At 43.6% G+C, this 25,110-nt stretch overlaps 1 protein-coding gene across 4 annotated transcripts in view; it reads right to left on the bottom strand.

The window, feature by feature from the left end:
• Positions 1 to 946: 946 nt before the first annotated feature.
• The window catches only part of CD58 (CD58 molecule), a 40,799-nt gene continuing 16,635 nt past the window's right edge, over positions 947 to 25,110 (bottom strand). For 2 of the 4 annotated variants that reach the window (XM_014848255.3, XM_044749589.2), the window contains exons 3-7: positions 20,469 to 20,735; positions 16,591 to 16,659; positions 13,815 to 13,889; positions 11,334 to 11,397; positions 6,655 to 6,969 (exon numbers count right to left, since the gene is read on the bottom strand). In XM_014848255.3, coding sequence (XP_014703741.1) covers positions 11,372 to 11,397; positions 13,815 to 13,889; positions 16,591 to 16,659; positions 20,469 to 20,735 — 437 coding nt within the window. In that variant the 3' untranslated portion in view covers positions 6,655 to 6,969; positions 11,334 to 11,371. Of the gene's footprint in view, positions 6,970 to 11,333; positions 11,398 to 13,814; positions 13,890 to 16,590; positions 16,660 to 20,468; positions 20,736 to 25,110 lie in introns of all 4 variants that reach the window. The other 2 variants (XM_070487129.1, XM_044749590.2) reach the window with 1 other exon arrangement.

Genomic DNA, 25,110 nt, shown 5'->3' on the forward strand with positions numbered 1-25,110 from the left:
GAATCAGCGAAGCCCTGGGCCACCACAGCGGAGTGCGCGAACTTAACCAGTTGTCCACGGGGCCGGCCCCCAGAATGACCAAACCTTTAAAAAACTGATAATACCTATTGCTAGTGGGGATGCAGAGAAAAGGTTACTTTCATCATTGCTCTGGGATGGCATAGCCTTTTGGAAAGCAATATGACAACACCTACTAAAATCAAAATTAAAAATACATATACCTCTTGAAGTAGCAGTTCCACTCCCGGGAATCTACCCCATGGAAGTAAAAATACCAGAATGTGTGGATATATGCACAAGGATGTATAACGAATTGTTGTTTGTGGTGGGAAACGAACAAAACCTAGAAACGACGCAGACGTCCTTCAAAAGGGGGAACTACTGAATATATTATGACATGCCAGGGAATACTCTGCGGCCGTTAAAAAGAATTAAATTGGAGCTATATCAGGTGACTCATAGGGATTACCATGAACAATTGATGAGAAAAAGCAAAGTACAGGAAATTGGGTATAAAATTACCGAATTTTTAAGAAGAAATAATCCCCATGACGCCGCCCTCACGGTGTATGTGAGCCCACACACATGAGCATGGAGGAAAACATGGCAGGCTCAGACCCAGCTGGCATCTGGTTTTAGGGGATGGACAGTCATGTGGTAGGAGAGGGGGTGAGAGAAAGTAAGGGAGGATCCACTCAGAAGGAAAAAAATAAAAGACTGCATTGAAATTAAAATAATATTTATAACAGAATCACATTTATGCACTAATGTAAAAGTCCACGAGTAGACATAAGAAGAAAATTTTACATTATATATACACATCTTCAACATTTTTGTTAACCTAAAACATACAAATGTACATTCCTTCACCAATAATTTGACAGAGCCAAGATCTCTTCATTGAGAATGTCTATTTTTTGGAGTTCTGCCTCACCTGTCTTTTGTAAAAAATCACACCCTTAATGCATTGTCTATAGTTTCTAAGTTCAGCTTCTGTAGAGTGAAGTGGGAACTTAAGACACTTGCAAAACAAGTTCAGTACGGGAACCTCTTAGAGACGCTTCCCCTAATCTTCTCAATTGTCTTGCCTACACCCAGGAGAACAACAATCTTTTCAGATCTCTCCTTGATTAAGTCTTTCCAAAACTGTCAACTTGGTTCTTACAGAAACAGTAATTCTCTTACTTTTACATTCACATTTTCCCCAGTTTATTTGATATTTATTGAGGCACAAGAGGCATAAGGCTCGGGCACAAACACATTTCACTGTAGGTGACATTCACGTCAACAGGTAGACACAGTTTTATGTGGCAGCCTGGCATCAGTGTGCCCACCGGGAGGGAGCAGCAGTCAGCATGTCCCACAGAGAGAGTGCACAGGGTCACGTGACACAGTGAGTCAGTTACGAGAGGTAGAACTTCACTTATGTGCAAAGCTTATGTGCTGTGAATTGGTGAGTGGGTAGCTGGCCTGACAGGTCACAACCAGCTCTCTGATTATGTGACCGTCAATCATCCTGTGACTGAAACACCAAGAGTTCCGAGTGGGCCTGGGAGTCAGGAGGCGTGGAGGATTATATTTTTCAGTTTATAATACATCACGTAGCACTTTGCTACATGGTCAACATAGATGGTTAAAAGTAAGCCCTCTCTCTAGAGAATGCTTCAACTAAGAATAAATGCTTTCTTGGAGCAAACAGAAAACAAAACTTGGAGAAGAGTTTCAAAGGGCTCCCACCTCTACGTGGAAGATTGACTGCATGCATCTGTCTTCCCATAGTAAAGCTTGGTGCTCAGGAGGCCTCTGGGCCCACACTGCCTGGGGGTTTGAATCCTGGTTCTGCCACTTATGACTGACTGACTTTGGACAAGTGCCTGTTTCCTCATTTATGAAACAAGGAGAGCAATAGTGCAATAGCGCCTGCCTGACCCTTGGAGAGGGCTGCTAGTGGAGACAGAATCCTTGACAAGCACCAGGGGATGCAGAGAGATAGGTACTAAAACACAGAGATGAGGCTGAGGGTTGAGGGTGGAGGGTAGATTGCTGACTGTGCAAAGGGGGTCCCATTGGCTTTGGAAGAGGACATCCCCAGAAGGAGGAGCAGGACAGGAAGCACGGGGCAGTACAGGAATGGGAGCACAGAAGACAGATGGCCAGGGGACTTGCACACTGGGCAGAGCATGGCTAAGTCTGGCAGGGAGGAGAAACAGTGGGACGATCTGTGTCAAAATTCTGAGTTGAACTCTGGTTTAAGAGGCTTTCATAGACTCACTGGCTGGTGTCTAAGGCTACAGACATTGTTGTTCTCTGCTCAGACTCCAAATAGAACACTGCTCTGTGCCCTCGTCACTTTCAGCCACCAGCAGAGGGGAGAACTGTAGTGGGGTCCTGAGGGGAGGGTGGTCACCTGCATAGCCTTTCAGCCACCACAGAGCTCAGCCTGGCTGAAGAAGCTGACGGGGAGGGCCTGCTTCAGGACGGGGGCTCCAACTTTCCCAGTTGGAAAAGGCCTGGCCCCTCCTCTAATTCCTCAGTTCTTTTTTTTTTTAATAATAACAGTTTTATTAGGACATAATTCACATGCTATACAATCCAGCCGTTCAAAGTGTGCAATTCAAAGGTTTCAGTCATTCACAGAGTTGTACAGTTACAACACTTTTAGAACATTTTCATCATCCCCAAAAGAAACCTTGGACTCATTAGAGTCACACCCTTACCCTCTACCCCCAACATCCTCCTCCCGGCCCTACACAACTACCTATCTACCTTTTGTCTCTATAGATTTGCCCATTCTGGACATTTTGTATAAATGCAGTTACATAACATGAGGTCTCTTTTGCATGGCTTCTTTTGCTTAGCATTTTAAATGTTCATCCATGTTGTAGCATGTATCAGACCTTCATTACTTTTTATAGCTTAATACTATTCCATTGTATAGATATACCACAGTTTATTTACCTGTTCATCAGTTGGTAGGCACTTGGATGGTTTCCACTATTTGGCTATTAGGAATAATGTTGCTATGAACATTCATGTACAAGTTTTTGTGTGGACATATGTTTTTATTTCTCTTGGGTATATACCTAGGAGTGGAATCGCTGGGTCATATGAGCATAATTCCTTAGTTCTTTGCATATACTTCTATTTTAGGACTTAGCACATTCATCACAAGTGCTCACAGGGCTTCTTGCCCTGTCATACTGAGCTTTCTTCATCTCACTTACCCTGTGGCACGTAGCACCCACAAACCATTAAATAATTATGTGTGAGGCCCTCCACCGCATTAAGCGCTGCTTATAAACAGAGTAAGACAAGGCCTGAGTACTAACCATCGGATATTATAATGAGGGAGTCATGCTAACCTTGACAAGTAGTGGGGGTGAAAGCCTGACTGAAGTGATTTCCGTAAAGAATGGAAGCACCCCCATGTTCACTGCAGCATTATTTATAATAGCCAAGATATGGAAACAACCTAAATGTCTACTGATGGATGGATGGATAAAGCAGCTGTGGTATATATAGACAATGGAATACTACTCAGCCATAAAAGAAAGATGAAATCTTCCCATTTTTGAAAACAGGGATGGACCTTGAGGGTATTATGCTAAGGACAATAAGATAGCTGGAGAAAGTCAAATACCGTATGATTTCACTCATATACAGAAGATTAAAAAAACCAAAACAAATGAAAAAACAAAATAAAACAAAAACAAACTCATAGATACAGAGGACAGATTAGTGGTCACCAGAGGGGAAGGGGGTGGGAAGTGAGCGAAATGGGTGAAGGGGGTCAACTGTATGGCGATGGATGGTAACTGGACTGCAGTGGTGAGCAGACTGTAGTGTATGCAGATGTCACATTATAAAGCCATGCACCTGAAACCTACACAATAAAACACAATAAGGAATAAATAATAAAATAAAATGAGCGAAAGTGGTCAAAAAGGACAAACTTCCAGTTACAAGATTAATAAGTCACAAGGATGTAAGGTACAGCATGGTCATTATAGATACAATACTGTATTACATTTCTGAAAGGCGCTAAGAGAGCAGATCCTAAAAGTTCTCATCACAAGAAAAAAAACTAAACAAAAAAAAGAAGGGGAGAAGAATCAGAAAAAGGAAGTACAGATCATTCTTTCAAGGAACTTTTCCATAGAAGATAGCAGAGAAATGGGACAGGAGCTGGACAGGGAAGTGGAATCAAGAAGGTTTTGGTTTTCTGAAGATGAGAAATGACAATATGTTCATACGACACAGTAGAAAGGTAAAAGCTGATGATGGGGGAGAGGTGGACAGACAAGAAGGTGAGAGGAGGTGAGATCCTGTGCATAAGCAGTGTTATCAGTGGAATGTTTTGTTCCCTACAGTTCATACGTTGAAGCTCTAACCCCAATGTGACTGTATTTGGAGACAGGGCCTGTGAGGAGGTGACAAAGGTTAACGAGGTCATAAGGATGGGGCCCTAATCCAATAGGGCTGGTGCCCTCATGAGAAGTAGAACAGACACCGAGCTCTTCTCCCTGCCATGTGAGGACATGGCGAGAAGGCCGATGTCTGCAAGCCAGGAAGAGGGCCCTCACCAGGAACTGAATCAGCCGACACCTTGATCACGGACTTCTAGCCTCTAGAACTGTGAGAAATAAATTTCTACTTTTTAAGCCACCCAGTCTTTGGTATTTTGTTACAGCAACCCGAGCAGACTAAGACAAGTGGAGAAACCGGTTTAAGGAGCAAGGAGAGATCACCCACTGTAACAGGACAGGAGGCAAAGTCCATGAGTGCCAACACAGCTGGGTGTACAGGTGTTCGGGGGGAGCCCGAGGGGGTCTCCTCTGCTGTTCTTGCTTTCAGTGACATGGGAAGTAAGGTGAGCAGTTGGTAGTGAGGACACAGGGTTGCAGATCCAAGAAGAGAGGTGAGGAGACAGTGAACGGACCAGGGCAATGCGACGAAGAGCTCTGAAAAACACCGACTCCATCTGAGGTTTGTGGTCATTGAAGTGAAACCAATCACCGGTGGTGCATTTTTCTCCAGGGATGTCCAGCAGTTCGGGTGCAGAGAGGGAACAGGTAGAGGTGACTGTAACCATGGTTGGGATTTGGCCAAATGAAAATGACAGGTGAGGGGGTAAAAGAGTGCAGGTGAAGGCATAATTATCCTGATGAACAATGGGGATCCGAAGCAGGCAGGAAGGAGAAGGAGAATGCCAAGGGTTGAGGGCCAGGGAAAAGATGGTGGGATCACTGGCTTGCAGGTCCTGGTAGGGCTGCAGGATTTTTGGAGTTGGGGCCCTCAAGGGAATGATGGGGAAGACAGGGAGGGGAGAGGGGATGCCTATAACTGAGCCTATGGGGGCTGCGGGTATTGGAAACGGAAGGGGCAGGAACAGGGCAGTGGCTGCTGGGGGAGACCATGGCAGAGTATTGGGTTTGCAGGTTTTGAAAATACTCAGATTCTGAAAGGAGAAGTGTTAAGAGAGACAGATTTCAACCTAGTGCTAAAATCTTCATGGAATGAGGAACAAAGATAACTGAAAAAGGGATGTCAGGGGGTGGTGATCTGCTGGCATAAGCAACAAAGCTGAGGAAGGAGCAACGGTCTGGAAGCAGAGAGGAGAAAGGAGGACACACTCCCTCCCTGAGGCCCAGCAGGGGGCACAGGAGAGGCAGCAGCTCTCCCTCGAGAAGGCTGCGGGAAGCAGCATCCTTGGGGAGAGCCAGGCTTCAGTGAGCACAGAAAAGGGAAGGGAGCGTTCATAGAAGAGGACACTAGGAATCTTGTTGTGGATGGATGGGGCTGGAAAGGGCCATACAGAGTATATGGAGACGAGAGTCTGGAAGATGAAGGATGTTCCAGGAGTCCCAGGCTCCCTATAGGGCCCTGAATAAAAGGTTTGAAAGATTCGTCAGAGACACACTTTGATAGGAAGCTATGCCACCTGCAGGCAGGGGGACTCGGGAGAAGTAGGGATCTTCCCAGGAGTCCTCAGGGCTCCCAGGCCCCTGCCTCACTCTCGCTGACGGCTCTGGAGAGCTCAGATGGAGCTGTCTCACGGGGACTTGCTCACACACCTGCCTTGGAGTGAAAAAGCATTATTTCCTCTTTCAGGCTGAAGACTCTCATGGGACAGAAATTCCAGGAGGAGTGCAGGCTCAGGAGCTAAGCCCTCTGTGTGTTGACTGTGATTGATGGCTGCCCAGGGGACAGTGGGGCTATCCACTTCCTGATTCAGGAGAGGCGCTCTTCTGCATTGGTACACAACTTTACAGTTTGTGAAGAGTTCTCGGCTGCTCACCTGCCAGTGTGACAACTAACACAATATACTAAGTGGGTTAAGACATCTTGATGGGATAAGTCTCCTGGCCCACCCAGGTTATACACCTGCATCTGGATGCTGGGGATTCAGTCTTTTCAAAAGCTACAAAAGACCCGTATGTTCTTCCTTCCTGTCAACAGCCACGGACTCAAGAAGCAACAGCACCTTTGTCCGCCTTCTCCCTCGCTCCACTAACCATCCTGCAATGAATTATTTTTCCTCTAAAACAAAACAGAAGTGGAGTACAGATTTCAGTGAAAAGCCTTCACTTCCTGAGGTATGTGACTCTTACTTTTCTAACTTAACAAGAAGAAAGAGCCAAACCACCCAGTCACTTATGTACGTATTTACATTTATGTACAAACGCTTCATCTCGCCAACCCACAATTTACAAGAAACAATCGATAGCCAAGTGAGCACCTAGTCACATAAAGTGTTGGTAACAGAGCAGAAGCTAATGCTTGTCTTTGTTGGTTGATATTTCTTGCAAAAAAAAAATTGGCCTCTGATGAACACTTCAAGTTACACTTCCAAAGTTTCTTCAAAGATCATGTAAAACACGAGTGGTAAATCCAACAGTTTTTCAAAGATATTTAAATAACTTAGTTACTACACATTGGATTTCATCTTCTATTACCAACAAACTGGACCTATAAAAAAAAAGTCTCATATTAGTACCTTATAAAATGCAGTCAATCTGTGCTACAGACCAAGAGTCTTAACTACCCTCCTGTTCTAATGTGAATAGCCCTTTTGTAATAAAGCCATCAAAACCAAGGGTGCTAGGGAGAAGAGATGGAGGAGGATTTGTCTTGAGCCCTCACGGGATGGTAGCTGGTGTCCCACCTTCAGGGCACAGCACTCATTAACAGTCCTGTCTTCTCTTCCACTATGTGGAACTGAAATTTCCAAATAACAGAGCTGAGACCATAATCCACATATGTAAACTGTCACCCCTCTAGCAGCCACTTCCTTCTGTGCCACCTGAACCATGTGGGGATGGCTGACTTCCCACTTCAACTTCTCTTCCTTTCGGGTCACCTCTGCGGTGACGACAAAATCACCTCGGGTCATCTCAGTGGGAGTCAGCCCAAACACAAGGCTGCAGCCTTGCCTGAGAAGCTCCTTCAAACAGAGATTCTGTTTCTTGGCCTATGGCCTTCCCCACCATCTGTTTTTCCACAGACCAGGCCAAACTGGACTGGACTGGACTGGACCAGACCCGAGGGCCCAAAATATCTGCACTCCACTGGGAACAAGAATTCATTAAAAAAATTAGTGCTGTGCCCACAGGGGTGAGGCAAAGGAAACCGAATTAGGACTTTGCCTTATAAAGGACCTCACAGAACACGAAGATGGGTGCTGTGAATTTTGGAGGGGGACAAAGTGGGCGGTGTTTCTCAAACCAGACCCGCAGGCCCGGGACTCCTCCTGAGAGCAGTGCCTGGCGGGATCCGGCCCCTCCACTGGGCCGCCCTCTCCCCAGGGGCTTCCTCACCCACACACTCAGCCTCGGCCCCAGGCACACCAAGGACTCAGGCTGCCCCTTCATCACCTTCATGCCCAGATGCCATCTGTAAAGAATTCTTCCCAGAGAAATGGGGGACCCTGCTCCCTTTTTAGTTTGGCTGACTTCGTGATCTGTTTTCCAGACATTTACCAAAAATGAAGATGACCAGCACTCCCAGAAATTGCCTAAATGGAACTGTCTGGTGAGAAGGGGAATATTGTGTCCATCTGTCCTCAGACAGCTGAAATCCACTTGGCTGTCCTCGGATATTTGCACCTGGGTCTAACTCTTCCTGATACTGTCCTCATGGAGATGTGACAATTTTGCATTTGCTCCTGGTTGTACTTGTTCCCTCCCCAACTCCTCCCCCAACGCCTACCTGCCACCATATATGACAACCCTTTAATAACTGAGTTCAGGGAATGCAGCCACATTGGGCTCTTTAAATTTAAAAATTATTATTAAATAGGTAGGAAACACACAAAACACTAAATATGAATAGTAAACAAAAATATACTGAGAAAAGTAGGCTCCTCTCCCACACCTAGCCCCAAGCTCCCCAGATTGTTCCCCAGGATGTCACCCGAAGCTGTCAGTTTCACCTTTCTAGACTCATCATTCCCAAGCAGTGTTTTTCATGCAAAACTCTCCTACTCAAGAACCTACAATGGCTCCCTATTCCCATATCACCACATTTTAATGCCCCTACTTCCAAAGATTCCTTGCAAATATTCAGTGTCTTTTCTCAGTTCTTCAACTTGATGCTAAGCAGGCCAATCTCTTTATCAAATGACTCCAGTAGGTTTAGTTCCCCTCCATGTCCTCACCTCTGCTGCTTCTCCAGCTGCGGTGCCTTTTCCACTCCACTCTTTGAAGATCTAGCTCACGTGGTGCTCCCTTCAAAGTCTTCCTGATCACTCTGGCCTCTCACCTCCCACTTGCTGGTGGTCCAGCCCTGACCATCCACATCACAAATTCTGGCCCATCACCACATGCTTCTTGCCTAAGTCCTTCTTTTTCTTGCACACTCGTCCACTCTCCCCAGTGTGACCATAAGCTTCTCAAGGGTAGGACCCTAATATACACTTTCTCTGAATCCCACACAATGTCTAGCCTCACTGGGTACGTTGATCTCAAGCCATCAGCTAACACACTGCCTGACATTGAGTAATCTCCATAAATGTTTGTTGAATGAATAAAGGAACAGGTAAGGAATGAGTCCTGGGATACTCCATCAGCTTTCTCAGTGGCCCTAGATGACAGCCCTCCCTGAACATGTTCCCTATCACTGTTGGTGATGGCCGCACCTCCACTGTAAACATCTGGATCTCAGCAGAGGCCCACCTTGGATCTCGCTCTTACCTGGCACTCAAACATATGGCTTCAAATCCGAAACACCTCACCTCTGACCATGTGCCCCAGTCTCCTACCCCTCCCCACTTCACTGCTAGCACACCTGAGCCTCACCTCATCGAAGGCTGCTCAACTACACTCCACCCTCTCCACGTGGCCTCCTGGCCCACCAACCCCTCACAGCCTCCCCACTCCAGCCCAGCCTGTTCCCTATGCATGGTTAGCTGAGCTATCCCTTGGAATCCCTTGCCTTACACCTTCTGCCACAGCTGACTTCCCAGGTAACTTGGGCACTGTTCTGTCCGGTAGCTGGGGAGAAAGGAAACCTCATAGCCCACCCCTTGGTCCCACTTCCCCCAGGCCCTTGTTTCTGCACAGCAATCCTTTCTTCATCCCCACTCCAACCTCTCACCCAATAGCTTTGTTGAAAACCAGCAACTCGCTTAACAAAGCCAGAGGTCTCGACAGCCTTCCTCCTCCTTTGCCTCTCTGCAGCTAACCCGCAGCCTCCTCCCTTGGGAGCTCTAACAGGGCGCCACCCTGGCTCTCCTCCTGGACTTCTCCCATCCTGGCTCCTACCCTTCTTCCCACCACCCGCGGGCCCCTGGCTTCTCTTTCTAGGTGACCTCAGAGGCTTAGGGCACCAGTTACTGTCCTGATGAAGATGCTCCCCAATGTGTAACTCCAGCCCCATCTCCTAAAGCCACTGCTTCAGTTATGTGCTGGACATGCCTACCCGAGTCATGTGCCTGCAGCCCACACTCAGCCCGCCAAAGCACAAATTCATCTTCCCAAACAAGAGCCTGTCTGACTCCTCTGCTCTGCCTGCCAGAGCTATCATCTCCTGGGCACCAACGGTCAGAATTCCTGTCACTTTTGGCTTCTTTCCTGAATAATCACAATCATAATCATAATAGCTAAGATTTGTTGAGCACTATTATGAGCCAGCCATTATTCTTAGCATTTTACTTATATTAACTTGTCTGTACACGTTATTTCTATGCTATTATTACCGACACTATCATTATTATTTCTATATTATTGATATACCCATTTTCCACAAGACAGCTGAGGCACAGACAGTTTAAGTGACTTGTCCGACACCTGTGAGGGATGGAACTGGCATTTAACCCTGAGGAGTCTGGCACCAGCCCCCGCACTCTCTGCCGAAACCTTTGTTAATATGATCTCCACACTCTCTCCCAAACCCAGCCCTCCATATTCACTTCTGCCACAGCCGCCCTGATTCGGGCCCTCTCCTCTGCTTGGCTGGATTATTTCCTTTATCCACTAACCAGCGTCCCCATCTCCAGCCTCTTGTCTATTAATTCACCCTATGTTTTGCCAGCAGAGTGACCTTTCTAAAGCATAGCTCTGCTCAAAAATCCTCAGTAGTTTCCCAGAAAAAGCCACCCAAACCTCTTGGCAACTCTGTTTCAGTATCTTTGCCTGGTCCAACCTGCCCCTCTAGCCCCATCGCCCTCTCTTCCACCAACATTTGCTGCCCCAAAGAGGATGACTCACTTCTCTATCCTGCCCTTTACCACCCTGGGCCTTTACTCTTCCCTTCATCCCTCAAAGCCCAGCTCCCAGGCCCCTGCCTCCTGACCACCAGGGGGATTTGCCAGGAGGGGGTCTTCCGGAGCCTCCTTATGGCAATTTACTTAATTGCCTTTGCTGCTGTTGACTGTGTTTGCGTCCTATCTTTTGTTCATGCTACAGGCCCAGCTCTGACCCTGGCTCCTGAAGAGAACCCAGTCCTTGGTCCAGTTTTCCTGGGATGGGAGAAGGAGGGAGTACATTGTGGTGGTTAACAATCAGTATAACCCTTGGAGTCTGAAGACCTAGACGTGAATCCCAGCTCTACCACTGGGACTTGACATCTCTGAGTCTCACGTCTGCTGTCTCTAAGCAAGTGGTAATGAGACCCTCATGCAAGGTATCATCAAGAGGGTTCAAGGAGATGATATATGGAAAGCAGCTAGCAGGCGCCTGGCACACGATCTGTGCTTAATGAACCGTGGTTAGTATATCTGCTGACATTACTTATTACTGTTCAAGGCAACAGACAGATAAGTAGCGTCTGGCTCCCCAGGAAACAGGCCTTTACATCAGGGCTGTCCCGGCTCTCGTACACGATCTACAACTTACCCACTGCACAGTCTACAGGGAACTTAAGTGGTTCTGAATCATTCTGCTCTCCATCTCTGAAAAGCTACAAAAGAAGAAATGTTTATCTCAATTAAAGAACTGACAAGAGAGGCTGAAATCTGGAGTTACTGACAGCCTATCAGAGACCTGAATCTAGAAAACTCTCAACTGGAGCTCTGTCAAGCTGGGGTTTCCTACTCTCCTAAATGCCTAAATCATACTGGGTACCAAGTTGGTCCAATGAGTTGTTCAAAAATTGGTCATCAGAAGATAGAAAAACAAAAACTGTTGAGAAAATGGTTATTTCTGCAGCAGCCTGTGCATAAGGCTAAAGAGGAAGGGAGGGCTAAAATGGTTTGGACTAGCGCTGTCTAATAAGAGTATAACGTGAGCCACATAAGCAATTTTAAATTTTCAGTAGCCACATTACAAAGTACAAAGAAATAGGTGAAATTAATTTTCATAATATATTTTATTAGCCCAACATATCAAAAATACTATCATTTTAACATGTAATCAATATAAACATTGATATTTTACATGCCTTTTTTATAGCACTGTAATAACCAGGTTTTGCTATAAATTCCCTGTTAATTTTGTTTTTTAAAGGTGCTACATGCCTTTTTTTAATACTTATAAATCCAGTGGGTATTTTATACTTATGGTCCATCTCATTTTGGACTCCCACATTTCCCAGATGTGGCTTGTGGCTGCCATTTTGGACAGCACAGGTTTGGACGTTAAGATCCCACTCCCACACATGTACACATGACTTTCCTCCCATAAAAGGCATCAGCCCTAAGCTGGAGCCACACTAGTGGTCCAGCAGCCTAGTCCATAGGTTTAAGTGAGCTTGTAAAGGTGTTTGTCAACCACAACCAGCCACTGGAGCCACATTCAACTCTCTCCCCTTCTGAAGGCTCCATAATGCCTCACTTTCCCAATTAATGGCTTTAGGGCTGAGATGCCTGCTGAAGAGCAAGCATTTTTTTTTTCAGGTTCTACGGTGCTACCAGCACTGACCACTGGAGTAATTTTCTGTCTTTTGCATTAGTAATTTTCTAACTTTTTCTCAGCTAAATCAACCAGTTGTTTTGGAGTTGTATGGGCACTCGGTGCCGCCTTTCTCTGGTTCAGGTGTTCTGGTGATAGATCCACAACCCTGAGTGGAAAATGATTTTGGTTTCTGCGGACCAATCTCTTAAAGAGATGATTAACTATAATACAGCTATTTGGGGATTAAAAATAAGTTTTTTAAATGAACATTTGAGCTCCCAAAATATTTTACTCATTGGTAATGATGCCTCAAAGCTTTCTTCAGCTGACTTTTATATCTTGCTTAGAGGAGAGTCAATTGACTCATAATCTATCACTTAGGGAGCTTCAGGGAATTTGCAACCTATAATATGGAAACGGTATCCTCGGGAAATCATATTCTAGTGCCAACAACCAAAATAATCCAGGTCAGCACCGACCAACAGAACTTTCTGCAATGATGGAACTGCTTCATATCTGGGACGTCCAGTTATGGTAGCCACGAGCTTTATGTGGCTAGTGCAAACAAGGAACTGAATTTTAAATTTTAGTTTAATTAATTAAGTTTTATATTTAAACCACTACATGTGGCTAGGGCCTACTGTACTGAACAGTGCAGGTCTTCAAAAACTCAAATCTAGTTGGCAAACTTGGTTCAAGACACAAGTGAGAAATGACATGGACCCTAGATGCTGTCACCCTGCAGAAAGCTTACCCTTTAGCATTGCCTGTGGGAGTGACAAATGAGTCTTGCAAATTTCCTTTCAGTGAAGGCTGATATGGAAACTGTTGGGGCCTCAAGAACATCTACTCTTCACGTTTACAGCCTGGTTGATGTCCTCTGGGACTTGAGGAGCGGTTTCTTGTCATCAGGAAAGAACAGGCTGGGTACAAGTGATCAGTTCTCCAGGGCATATGGGTTGCTTTCTAGTTTGGCTCAAGATCTCAGGCAACTGAGGAAGGCTCAGGAAGGCAACCCAGGTAATACTAGGTAAATTTTACCCATTCCACGTGACCCAACTCAACAAAAGCACCTTCCTACTTGGGACCTCCTTCTGGGCTATAATACATGGAAATTATGACCACAGCAGTCAAGACCAAAGGGTCTTCTGCAAATCTGGCTTAGAGAGCAGAAGTATAACTGTATGTTGAAGCAAATCACAGATAAACGAAGGCTGTGGAACAGTCCCGGGTATATTTGGCTGTGTTCCTACACCTAGAAAGCACTCTATGGCCTGAGGATTCATTCTACCTTAAGACAATACAGAATCTTGGGGACCTGGCACACTCAGTAGCCCCAGACAACAAGTAAAACAAAAAAGATTTTGTTTCTTTGGAAACGTCTAAAATTTAAAACTTTATTTTCATCTTCAAACTATTCATTTTCTGGCTGTTGAAAACTCAATTTGAGTTTGAAAACTTTTTTTTAAAAGAAAGTATACATACCTCCTAGAAGAATAACTATTAGAACTATTACCAACAGTGGTACTGCAAGAAGCACATATCTGTGCCTTGAATGATCTGTAACAAAAGGCAAGAAATAGAATTAGCTGAATTGATCAAAACAGAGATACAGTCAATCCTTCTTATTTGTAGACTCAGTATTTGCAATTTACCTACTTGCTGAAATTTATTTGTAGTCCCCAAATCAACACTCCCAGCACTTTCGAGGTCTTGCGGACATGCGCAGCAGAATGTGAAAAATTTGAGTTGCCCGAGGCCCACGTCCCCAGCTGAGGCCAGACAAGGCAATGCTCTGCCCTCTTGTTTGGTTCTCATACTATGAACAAGTGTCCTATTTAGCGCCATGTTTTCACATTTCAGTGGTTTTTGTTGGCTATTTCACTGTTTAAATGGCCCCCAAGGATAGTGCTGAAGTGCCGTCTAGTGTTCCTCAGCACAAGAAGGCTGCAATGTGCCTTGAGGAGAAAACACCTGTGTTAGATGAGCTTTATTTGGGCATGAGTTACAGTGCTGTTGACCATGCATTCAATGTTAATGAATCAACATATTTGTACATATATATACACTAGATAAGGTGTCTTTAAATAGAAACACACATAAAACAAGGTTATGTATTGACATTTTGCCAAAAATGTTGTGACCAGAGGCTGGCAGGAACCTAACCTTATATTTCCCCTGGGAGCTATATAGTTCAGAATTCGTTAATTCCTTGTTTACAGTGACTTTATAGAACACAACTACCGTGTATGAAGAGAACAGATGGTATTTCTAAATAAACTTATATGCACAGGGTTGATACATATCAGGCCCAGTGTTATTTCCTGAAAGAAGCAAATATTCCACTAGAAGTTTTGCTTTTGGCACTGCCAGTGGAAGCATAACTTGGCCTCGTGTGTTCGGTAGGGCAATGCAGCAGTGGAGCATAACAAGCCTTAACAATGCTCATCACCCAGCAGCCAGACACTGCTAAGCGAGGTGCCTGCAGTCTCGCTGAAGCATTACGACAGAGTCAGGTGAGTGCTTCACACCTGTGCTTCGGTCTCCTCCTGGGGTTAACCGTAATGGGACTGAGAAATATGACTGACTCATAGGGCAGTTGTGAGCATTAATTGAGTCAATACGCTTAAAAAAACAGCTATTAGCTACTAGCATTGACCTACTGAGTGGATGCTCTTGGTAACTCTGCTAGTCCTTTGACCCTGCAATTCCATTTCTAAGAAGTTAACTTACAGAAACCATCGGTGATCTGCCCCTCTCCTCCCTCTAAAAATTGCACAAAGATATTTCCTGCAGCCTTATTTACAACATCAAAAAGGTAAAACAGGTGCCGGCCTGTGGCGTGGTGGTTGAGTTCCTGCGCTCTACTTTGATGGCCTGGGGTTCTCAGGTTCAGATCCTGGGTGTGGACCTACACACCACTCATCAAGACACGCTGTGGTGGTGTCCCATATACAGAATAGAGAAAGATTGGTACACATGTTAGCTCAGGGCCAATCTTCACCCCCCAAAAAACTAAAACAACCCAAGTGTCCTCAACAGAAAAGTATAGTACGTTCATGAGGTGGTCTCTATCCAGTTACTAAAAATCCAAAGGCAGATTACTTAAGGATATGGTGAAATGACCACAATGCACTACTAAGGTGGGTCGAGGGGTCACTAACAGCAAGTACAACACAGATAAAAGTGCAGGAAGAGGACAGGAGGGGAGGGGAGAAAGAAAATGAATGAGAATATGAACACATACCCTTTCCTCTTATTAGGAACACAAGTGGGTTAGAACAAATAGGCAGGAATTCTTGTTTTGATTTGAAAGTCCCCTGACCAGAAACTGCTAGTTGCGCCCCCCCCCCCATCCATTCTCCCCTCTTTAGTAAGAGACTTGATATTTTCAGCTGGGCATACTAGCACTCACTAAAAGCTTAATTTCTCAGCCTTTCTTGCCGCCAGGTTTGACCATGTGAAAAGTGTTGGGCAATGAGAGGCAGGAAGGGTCATGTGGTACTTCTCAGAAGTCTCCCTGAAAGGGTAAGGCGCACTGTTCTGCCCTTTGTAGACCCTGCCACCTGAACCAGCAGGGAGCTGCGGGAGCGGACGGCACCTGGGCTCTGACAGCTTCGTAAAGCAGCAATGTGCCCAGGGCTGCCCACCTCCAATTTTTTTTTTTAACGTAAAAGAAGTAATCTACATTTTTAAGCCACTGATACTTTTAAAAAAATTTTAAACAGCTGAATCTAATGCTACTTGATAGAGTCTCTTCCAAAAACCTTTATCCCATGGGATAATGCCAGATGCTGTCATTATTTTGGGACAGCAGATTTTTAGGGGACCTGACAACAATTCAAGTGCTTAATTCTGTTCTTCCTTCTTGACCTGCCCATTTGTTGACAGTTGCTCACTCCCTCTTCACTTGGCTTCTGAGAAACCACATTCTGGAGTTTTATTCCTATCTCCCTAGTGGTCTTTTTCAGTCTCCTTTGCTGGATCCTCTTCCTCTTGACAGCATCTAAATGCTGGAGTCCCCACAACTCAGTTCCAGGACACCTCTCTCCAACATCTACTCTCTCTAGGTGATCTCATCTAGTCCCATGGCTGTAAATGCCTATTATGCTGTGATTATGCCCAAATTTATACCTCCAGCCCTAACTACTCACTGGAGACCTAGACTCATAAATCAAAGTGCCTTACTTGATGTCCCCATTTGAAATCTAACAGGTATCTCAACATGTCCCAAACCAAACTTCGTGTTTCCTCCACATACCTGCTGTCCCCCTGCTTGCCAGTCTCCATAAATAGGAACACCATTCATCCAGGTGCTTGGGGCAGAAATCTAGAAGTCATTTGGATACTTCTTATTAGACATCCTGATTGCCCATCCAAACCATTAGAAAATCCTCTTGGTTCTATTTTCAAAACGTATCCTAACCTGAACCACTTCTCCCAACCTCCACTGCTATCACTCTGGTCCAAGACACCATACTCTCCCACTTAGACCAAGAATTTCCAAATTCAGGGAGTACATAAGATGATCAATTGGGGCAAAAAAAAAAAAAAAACACACCAGAATCTCCATGATATTTACTATTTATATCATTCTTTAAATTTTTTCAATTTTGTATATGTTTTAAAATGGTACAAGTTACATTCATTTAGTGGTACACTATTGTCCCCAATATCCAATCTCTCCTTTATCCTTTGGCAACAGAACCCCTGTGTTTTAAATGGGCATGTGGCCAGCCAGCCAAAGATGACATTTCCCAGCCTCCCTCAGCTGGGTGTGGCTGTGAACTCAGCCTGGCCAAGGGGGTGTGAATGGAAGGGGCGCAAGCTATGCTGGGGTGCCCTTTAAAGGGAGGGTCCGTGCCCTATCCTCCTTCTCCTCTGCTTTCCCACTGGCTATGAAGCAGGAAGAGACGTAGACTCTTGTCTGCTTGACTCCAGAGAATCCAGGTTTTAAGCCATAAATATTTCAGTATATATTTCCAAAAGACAAGGATTATTTGTAAAAGATAACCATGCTATTATGATACCTAAAAAACTGTTTAATATAATCAAATAGGCAGTCACTGTTTAAATTTCTCCTATTTTTTACTTTTTTCTGTTTGAATCAGGATCAAATAAAGTCCATATATTGCAATTAATTGAGATGTCTTTAAATCTCTTTAACCTCTAAGTTCCCCATCACCTCTTTTTCTTCCCCTTATAATTTATTGCTTGAAGAAACCTGCTTCTGTAGAATTCCCCACAGTCTGTACTATCACTTAACGTGGTATGGTTTTCACCAGCCAATTCCTGTGAATCAGTCAAAATTTTTTCTTAATTTGATTTATTTGGAGACATGTAAAGAGTCAGGATGGTGTCACAGGAAAAAAACTCTGGAATTCAGAAGACCTAAATTTTAATTCTATCTCCATTACTTAAGTGACCTTGGGGAAATTACTCCAGCTGGTTGAATCTGTTCCTCACCCTTAAAAAGTAAATAATCCTAGTCCAGCCAGGCGACAACAGTGGTGGAGAGGAGCAAACTAGACAGTTATTCGGAAGAGTTTCCCAAAGAAAAGCAGGCTGGTCAATGTGAGTTGCTTCACTGAAAAAGCACTAGAAAGGCTGGATAAAAAACCAACACTTGAAAAAGTAAGATCGCGTATTTAACTGTCACACCTTCACGGATTTATATCCCTTATGACACATGCAACTCCAAAGAAAAGTATTCAAAAATCATCGCAGAGAAGAAGACACCTTAGACTTCTATTGTTGAAAAGAACCCTTAAGGTCATTAAGTTCAGGCCCCAGATTTGCAGAAAAGAAAAAGGTCTTCCAGCATTTGGTTAGTGGAGACCAAGGACGGGACCCCAGAGGTACGTCTCAAACATCAACACTACTCCAGGACTTAAACAACCGAGGGACTATCGAGCAATGTCTCTCCAATGTTGAAAATCTACAATGTGATGTGAACTATCAATTTAGGGGAAAACGTCAAAGAAAGATGGACCATAATTACTTAATTTAAAAAAAGGTTGTTTTCAAATTTATAACACTCATTTCATGTCAACAAGAGGGATGTTATCTTGATGCTCTTTTCTCATGGTATCTACAGAGAAGAGCATCTTCTTTGGGCATTCGATTTTAATGGAAGAGGTTAAACAAAAACTGTGCAAGGACAAAAATGCTTGAAAATCTCTTAAAATATTTCATATAATTCTATAGAAGATCTTATTTAGACATTATCTCCAAGTATTTTGCCTCTTGGAACACCTGCAGCTTTTCAAGATTTCACCCTGCTTGTTCCTTCTGTACATGGTCATCTTCTTTCTCCTTGTCGGTTGTGTTTGCTGCACACACACCAAAGCCAAAAGCACACTGGTTTTGTTTGTGGCTATCCCCACTGGAAAGCAACTATCCACTAGCACACTATATGCCTTGGGTTTATGCAACACCCAATAAGTGGAATTAATAAAGGAATGTTTGCTCCAAGCATAAAAATTGTCATTAACTTTGCAGCTGGTTTTTGGCAATTGTGTGACTTGTGCAAATGGTGCCACTTTGAGTGACACCTCTATGGGTTTGGTCTTTTCTATGTCTTTAGGGACCAAATCCATCAGTTATCAGAACTCATTCTGCACTTTTTCTGGAAATATTTCTTTTCTTTACCCAAGAAGTCACTCTGCTTTGTCTGAAAATAACCTTAATGGCTTTATGTCATCATGTGAAAAGTTTCAGAAAGTACAATATACAGGAGACCTAGGCAGAGCAGTTCACCAATCAAATAAAATTCAAGTTTTTTATATTCATTATATTTACAAATTGCCCTTTTCTGTTTCAGTTGCTTGTTCAGAAAAAAAGTTTATTCACAGAATCATGTCACCCCAGCCCAAAGAGACTCATATTCTCCATTTGCCTTGGAATCCTGTTCACTATTTACAATTATATTATTGTGAATTACAGTATTTACTATTTCTATCTCTTCTTTTATGTTTTTGTGAACCACTTTCAAATCACTGATCCTTTTGTTTGCAAATTGGGAGTATAATGTAAAAATAGATAATAAAAATTGTAAATTACAAATGTACACGATAATACTCAAACAACATAAGAAGACCACAGATGAGATGGACTGTCATGCTATTAATCGAGTGCTAGCCCATCAAATGTACACGATAATACTCAAACAACATAAGAAGACCACAGGTGAGATGGACTGTCATGCTATTAATCGAGTGCTAGCCCATCAAATGTACACGATAATACTCAAACAACATAAGAAGACCACAGGTGAGATGGACTGTCATGCTATTAATCGAGTGCTAGCCCATCAAATGTACACGATAATACTCAAACAACATAAGAAGACCACAGATGAGATGGACTGTCATGCTATTAATCGAGTGCTAGCCCATCAAATGTACACGATAATACTCAAACAACATAAGAAGACCACAGATGAGATGGACTGTCATGCTATTAATCGAGTGCTAGCCCATCAAATGTTTTGAATGCACATTCGTGTACCACACATACAGCCTTTAAGAACACAATGGTTATTAAGAGTATTATGAGGCAGTATGATGAACAATTAAGAGCACGGACCCTGGAGCCAAACGGCGTGATTTCAAAACCAGGCTCTGCCACTTACTAGCTGTTGACCTTGGGCGAACAACTTAAATGCCTTGTGTCTTGTTTTCTCTCCATAAAATAAGGAAAATTACTAGTATCCAATTCATTGGGTTGTGAGGATTGAATTAATTAACACGTGTTAGAATGGTGCTTGACACAGAAAGTGCTAAAAAATGTTAGTTTTACAAACACACGGACAAAGAGAACTGTTTAGTGTTTACCAGGGGGAGGCGGGGTGGGGGGCGGGCACAAAGGCTGAAGGGGCACACCTATATGGTGACTGACAAATAATAATGTACAACTGAAATTTTACAAAGTTATAAACTATCACAACCTCAATAAAAAAAATGTTAGTTTTGTATCTATCATGGAAGTGTGTGAAAATTGTAACCGTTTTACATTTCAAATTTGTGAAATGTATGTTAGCCACTATATCTGCGGTTTGAAACCCACAAACCACCACTGATCAGTGGAACCCACTTGTATGCAGCATCTCTGCCATAACACATTTAGTTATTTACTCACCAGCTGGGACACAGGTTCTCAAAACAAGTGATGATGTACTATTCAGTAATGCGTTGCTAATAGTGCACTGTATTTCCTGTGAGAGATCACTTTCCTTTTTAACATACAATATTGGTGATCCTGGGCCATTGTCACACCCTGCTAAAGGGCAATACCACGAGTATGTTATAAGGTCTCTATGGCTGCTGTAAACTTCAGGGATCCCGCATTGGACCATAACGGTTTCATTAATCAATGTACAGTTTAGTGTTGGAGATGGAAGAGGCTCTGGAAAAAAAAGTAATAATTAGTACAGAAAAGAGTAATATTTAGACTCATCATCTGCACATTTATGTAGAGCTCCCAACTTCCTTAAGAGTTTGAAAAGACGAGCAGACTAACTCTTTGAGCACCAACAGGAGAGAATTCTCTCTCTGAGTCAGATTTACCTACTCAAATTCAGAACACATACAGGCCTCAAATCCCTTATCCTCATTCTGAAAGCCAAAAGATTTTACACGAGATGGTAGCAAAGTCATTTAGCTGCAAATCCGGATCTGAACTGACATGAGGATTTCTCGTTTTTATTTTTCTCACTTACTCCAAATATTCACTATTGTGTTTTACTAAAAACAGTCACGTGCTTGAGTATAGGGCACTCCCCATAACTAAGTGGGGTGCTTCTTAACACACACAGAAGAAAGAGTCTATATTACCTTTCTAAAATCCGAAAAATGTTTAACTTCAAAACATCAGACTCAAAGGGTTTTGCAAAAGGTACTGTGGAGCTGTACTGTGGGCTGGCCCTGCTAGTAGGTAAAGGAGGGTGTGGCATGTGTCACAGACCTGCCAGTCTAGAAGCCTCACTCCCAGCTTTCCTCTAGGAAGTGCCTCCTGCTGGCTAAGGCAGCCTGGACTTGCAAGGCTGGGTTAAGACACCCACACGTCACCTTACACCGTTCTTGCCCTCTAAGACCTCAATGTAACTAGTTTGTCCCATTAGTCACATGTTTATCTGTTAATTCATATGCCTTCTTGCATCTGTACTTTCCCCCAACAACTAATCATAACAGAATTAAGAAAACATGTAAAAATACATTGAATATACAAAAATGGCCATGGCAGCATTCAGATAATGGAATTTCAGTATGTTATAAACATCTGCTAAAAAGTGAATTACAGTTCATTGAGATGACGGAATACTATGCTGTCACTTAAAACAATCTTTTCTAAGACAAAGGAATGCTTTAACTCCAATTAATAATCTAAAAAATGAAAGCATTTATCTTTCGCCCTATCTTCTCCTCCTGAATTCTTTCTCGCTCAGCTAAATGCCTCACCCAGCCTGCCTTGTTAGAGGCCTGAGTCACATGTGACTTCCCTTTCTACTTGGGGCTTCCTCCGTTTTTAGGTTTAATCTAGCTCACATAAGTCATTACATGCTGCCTTAAAGTTTTTCTTTAGTTAAAAGAACTTTTAATCTTTTTTTTTTAAGCAGTGGAAGCCTCTCTCCAATGAAATCTTAAGCAGCAGACCAATATCCTTCAAAAGGACCCGAAGTTACTGCAGTTGACTTAACATTGGAGAGCCCGGAGCCCTCTTCCCGCAGCTTCCTCGGCCCATCCTGCCCACCGCACCCCCACAGCAGCCCCTCAGGCACTTCCAAGGAGCCCCACGTGTCTCCAGAACAGCTGAGAAATGGAAATGACTGCTCTAGGTAATGCGTGCAACTGGGCTGGACCCTTCTCAGGGGCAGGACATCGAACTTTCTACTTCCTTGGAAATGTTCCGTAGAAGCATTTCTCAAATATCAATGTGTATAAAAGCCACCTAGGGTGTGTGTTAAAAATACAGATTCCTTGTCCCACCGCCCCAGGTGACTTTGACGCGGGTGCTGCAAGTGTTCTGCTACAGGCTCCAGTTTATTGACCTAGTTCAGCCAATGTCTACTACTCCATCAAACACCTTCTAAACTGAACAGAGGGGCAGCACGAGTCCCTCCAACTGTGTGTCTCTGGAGGTTACAGACGATGGACCAGTCACCTCTTCACCACAGCATCTGACATAACACAAGGCACACAGCTGGCCCCTCAATGACGACAGATGTTGGACAGGTGGAGGAAAGGATGGATAGATGGATAAATTCAGGGAGACAGTCTTCAGGTTACTCTCTCCACTCTATAAAACATAAATTCTTTAATCAGCTCCCCTCCAAAAAGGAATGCTACGGTGGTTAAGAACGTGGACTCAGGGGTCTGACTGCCTGGGTTCATATCCCAGCTCTATCACTAGGAGCCACTTCACCTTGGACGAGTTACTTAATCCCCCTGTGCACAGGTTTCCTCTCCCGTACAATAAGGAGACAAAGAGTACCTACCCTACAGAACTGTGATGAGGATGAAATGAGTTGATACAGATAATAATTAATACATGAATTAACATGCAGTGCCTGGCATAGCTTAAGTGTTTAACAAATGCTAGCTGTAATAGAGCACAAGGCTAGGAAGCCAAGGCTCCCAGGAGGGTGTGAGATAGGACACGAGTCACTGACCAGGACTTGGAAGGTATGAGCTTTAGGCTTGGCTTGCTGTGTGACCTTGGACCACAGTTCTCATAGGAGCTAGTAGACTTTTAAGAAATCATCCAGCCCAGGCCTCTTGTTCTACGTTACTAAATCTGTCTCAATTTTATCTGTAAAAGGGAAAATAATGCTTTATAAGGTCATTGCAAAGGTCAGGTGGAATATGAAAATAATTTGAGGGGAAACACATGGCAATGCAAGTATCATCGTCTCTATTGTTAGGGCCCTAACCACATGGAAGCTCTTTCTGGAGGACTTCTTACACCACTGTGGCCAGACAGCAAACCTGAGTCTCAAAGTAGGCAAGCCTTCCTGCAGTGCCTGAGTCAGAGCCTCTACGCCTCACATCTTTCCATCTGGAATCTTCCATTTTCTCTCCCTGCCCCTGGGACTTAGTATGGCTATATCTAACAATTATTAATTACATCTGTACCTTAAGCAGCATTAACTGGCAAGAAACATGCCTACCTCGTCTCTAAGATAGCTTAGTCAATTTATAAATAATGAACTGAGCTCACTACTCTATAAAGAAATGAGATTTCTTATCCGTGTCTGATGACATTTGTATATTTCCATTAACTTTAATAAAAAGTCACATACCAGTCCAGAATATTTAAGGATAGAGCAGTTAATTCTACTTACATGAAGCTTACCATCTTCAAAGCAACAAAGATTCTATGGGGATTGGAAAGAACTAATAAACATTAATGGTGGAAATTTTAAGGGGACTTTGGGGAAGGGAGGAAAGCCATATCTCAACTTAACACACAGAAGGAAGTGGATGCCCCAAATGTAGGAGATGCCAGGAAATCCCCTTGTCTAAATAACCTTTCCGAAAGTCTTCCGTTAGGTCTGGTGTCTCCGGAAGATTACCAAATCACTTAGACAAGTCTTAACATTCCCTCAAAGAAGTATGACTTCCTCATTTCTAGAAAAAAAAAAGTATGACCAATTGTTTTTGTTATTCAGGTGTGAAACCTTGAGTCATCTTACTTATTTTAACAACCAAAATCTAAATCTTGTTGACTCTTTCTTGCAAGTATATTTTGATTCTTTCCTTCCCAACATTTACTAACAACACGTCTGGCTATGTGGAGGATTACAGTAGCTTCTAACCTGGCATCTCCTGTCATCCATCAGAAATACTATCTAATTAATCTTCCAAAAACATATTTCATCAAGTTACTTCCCTGCTCCAGCATTGGATACAGCAGCTCTCCACTGCCACGGCTAAAATCCAGACTCCCAAACCAGGACTTGAAGTCCCGCATTTAAACCTGCCAGTATCACCACCTCCAGATAGAAACTCACCTCCCTGTACTATGCTCCTCTGCAGGCCTCCAGGAAGCTTCCCGAGAGCTAACCAGTTGATCTGACTACCAAAATCAAGTACCTTTGTAGAGTCACCATAGAATTTTATGAATTAAATTATTTTTTAAACATTTCATCAAGTATAAAAAGAGAAACATATTCAAATGTTTTTTTGTTTTTGAGAAAGATTAGACCTGAGCTAACATCTGCCACCAATCCTCCTCTTTTTGCTGAGGGAGACCGACCCTGAGCTAACATATGTGCCCATCTTCCTCTACTTTATATGTGGGACGCTTGTCACAGGATGGCTTGACAAGCAGTGCATAGGTCCACACTGGGGATCTGAACCGGCGAACCCCAGGCCACTGAAGCAGAACGTGCAAACTTAACCACTGTGCAACTGGGCCAGGCCCCATATTCAAATGTTTGGAACTCAGTTTTACAAACTCTATAAAAGGGCTCTTAAAATGTATCCCATTGCTATCTTAAATTCTGGATCAACCTTTTTGTTTGCTTGCCCTATCAACTGCCAGATCCCCAATGACCAGGTTTTAAAGATTCTGCTGCTTCAAAGGGATCTATTGGCTCTTCTAATAGGATGGCTGGACACCTTAACAAGCGTCACTTGTCTAAATGGAGCTCAACATCTTCCAGACAAACCAGCCACCCAGTCTGAGAGCCCCTGTTTCTGTCAATTGTACCACCCACCTCCCAGTCACCCAGTTGGATGGCTTTCATTGATGCAGCAAGTACTTATTGAGTGCCTGTTAC

This window comes from Equus asinus, chromosome 16 (assembly GCF_041296235.1).
Source record: "Equus asinus isolate D_3611 breed Donkey chromosome 16, EquAss-T2T_v2, whole genome shotgun sequence".
Taxonomy (NCBI): Eukaryota; Metazoa; Chordata; class Mammalia; order Perissodactyla; family Equidae; genus Equus; species Equus asinus.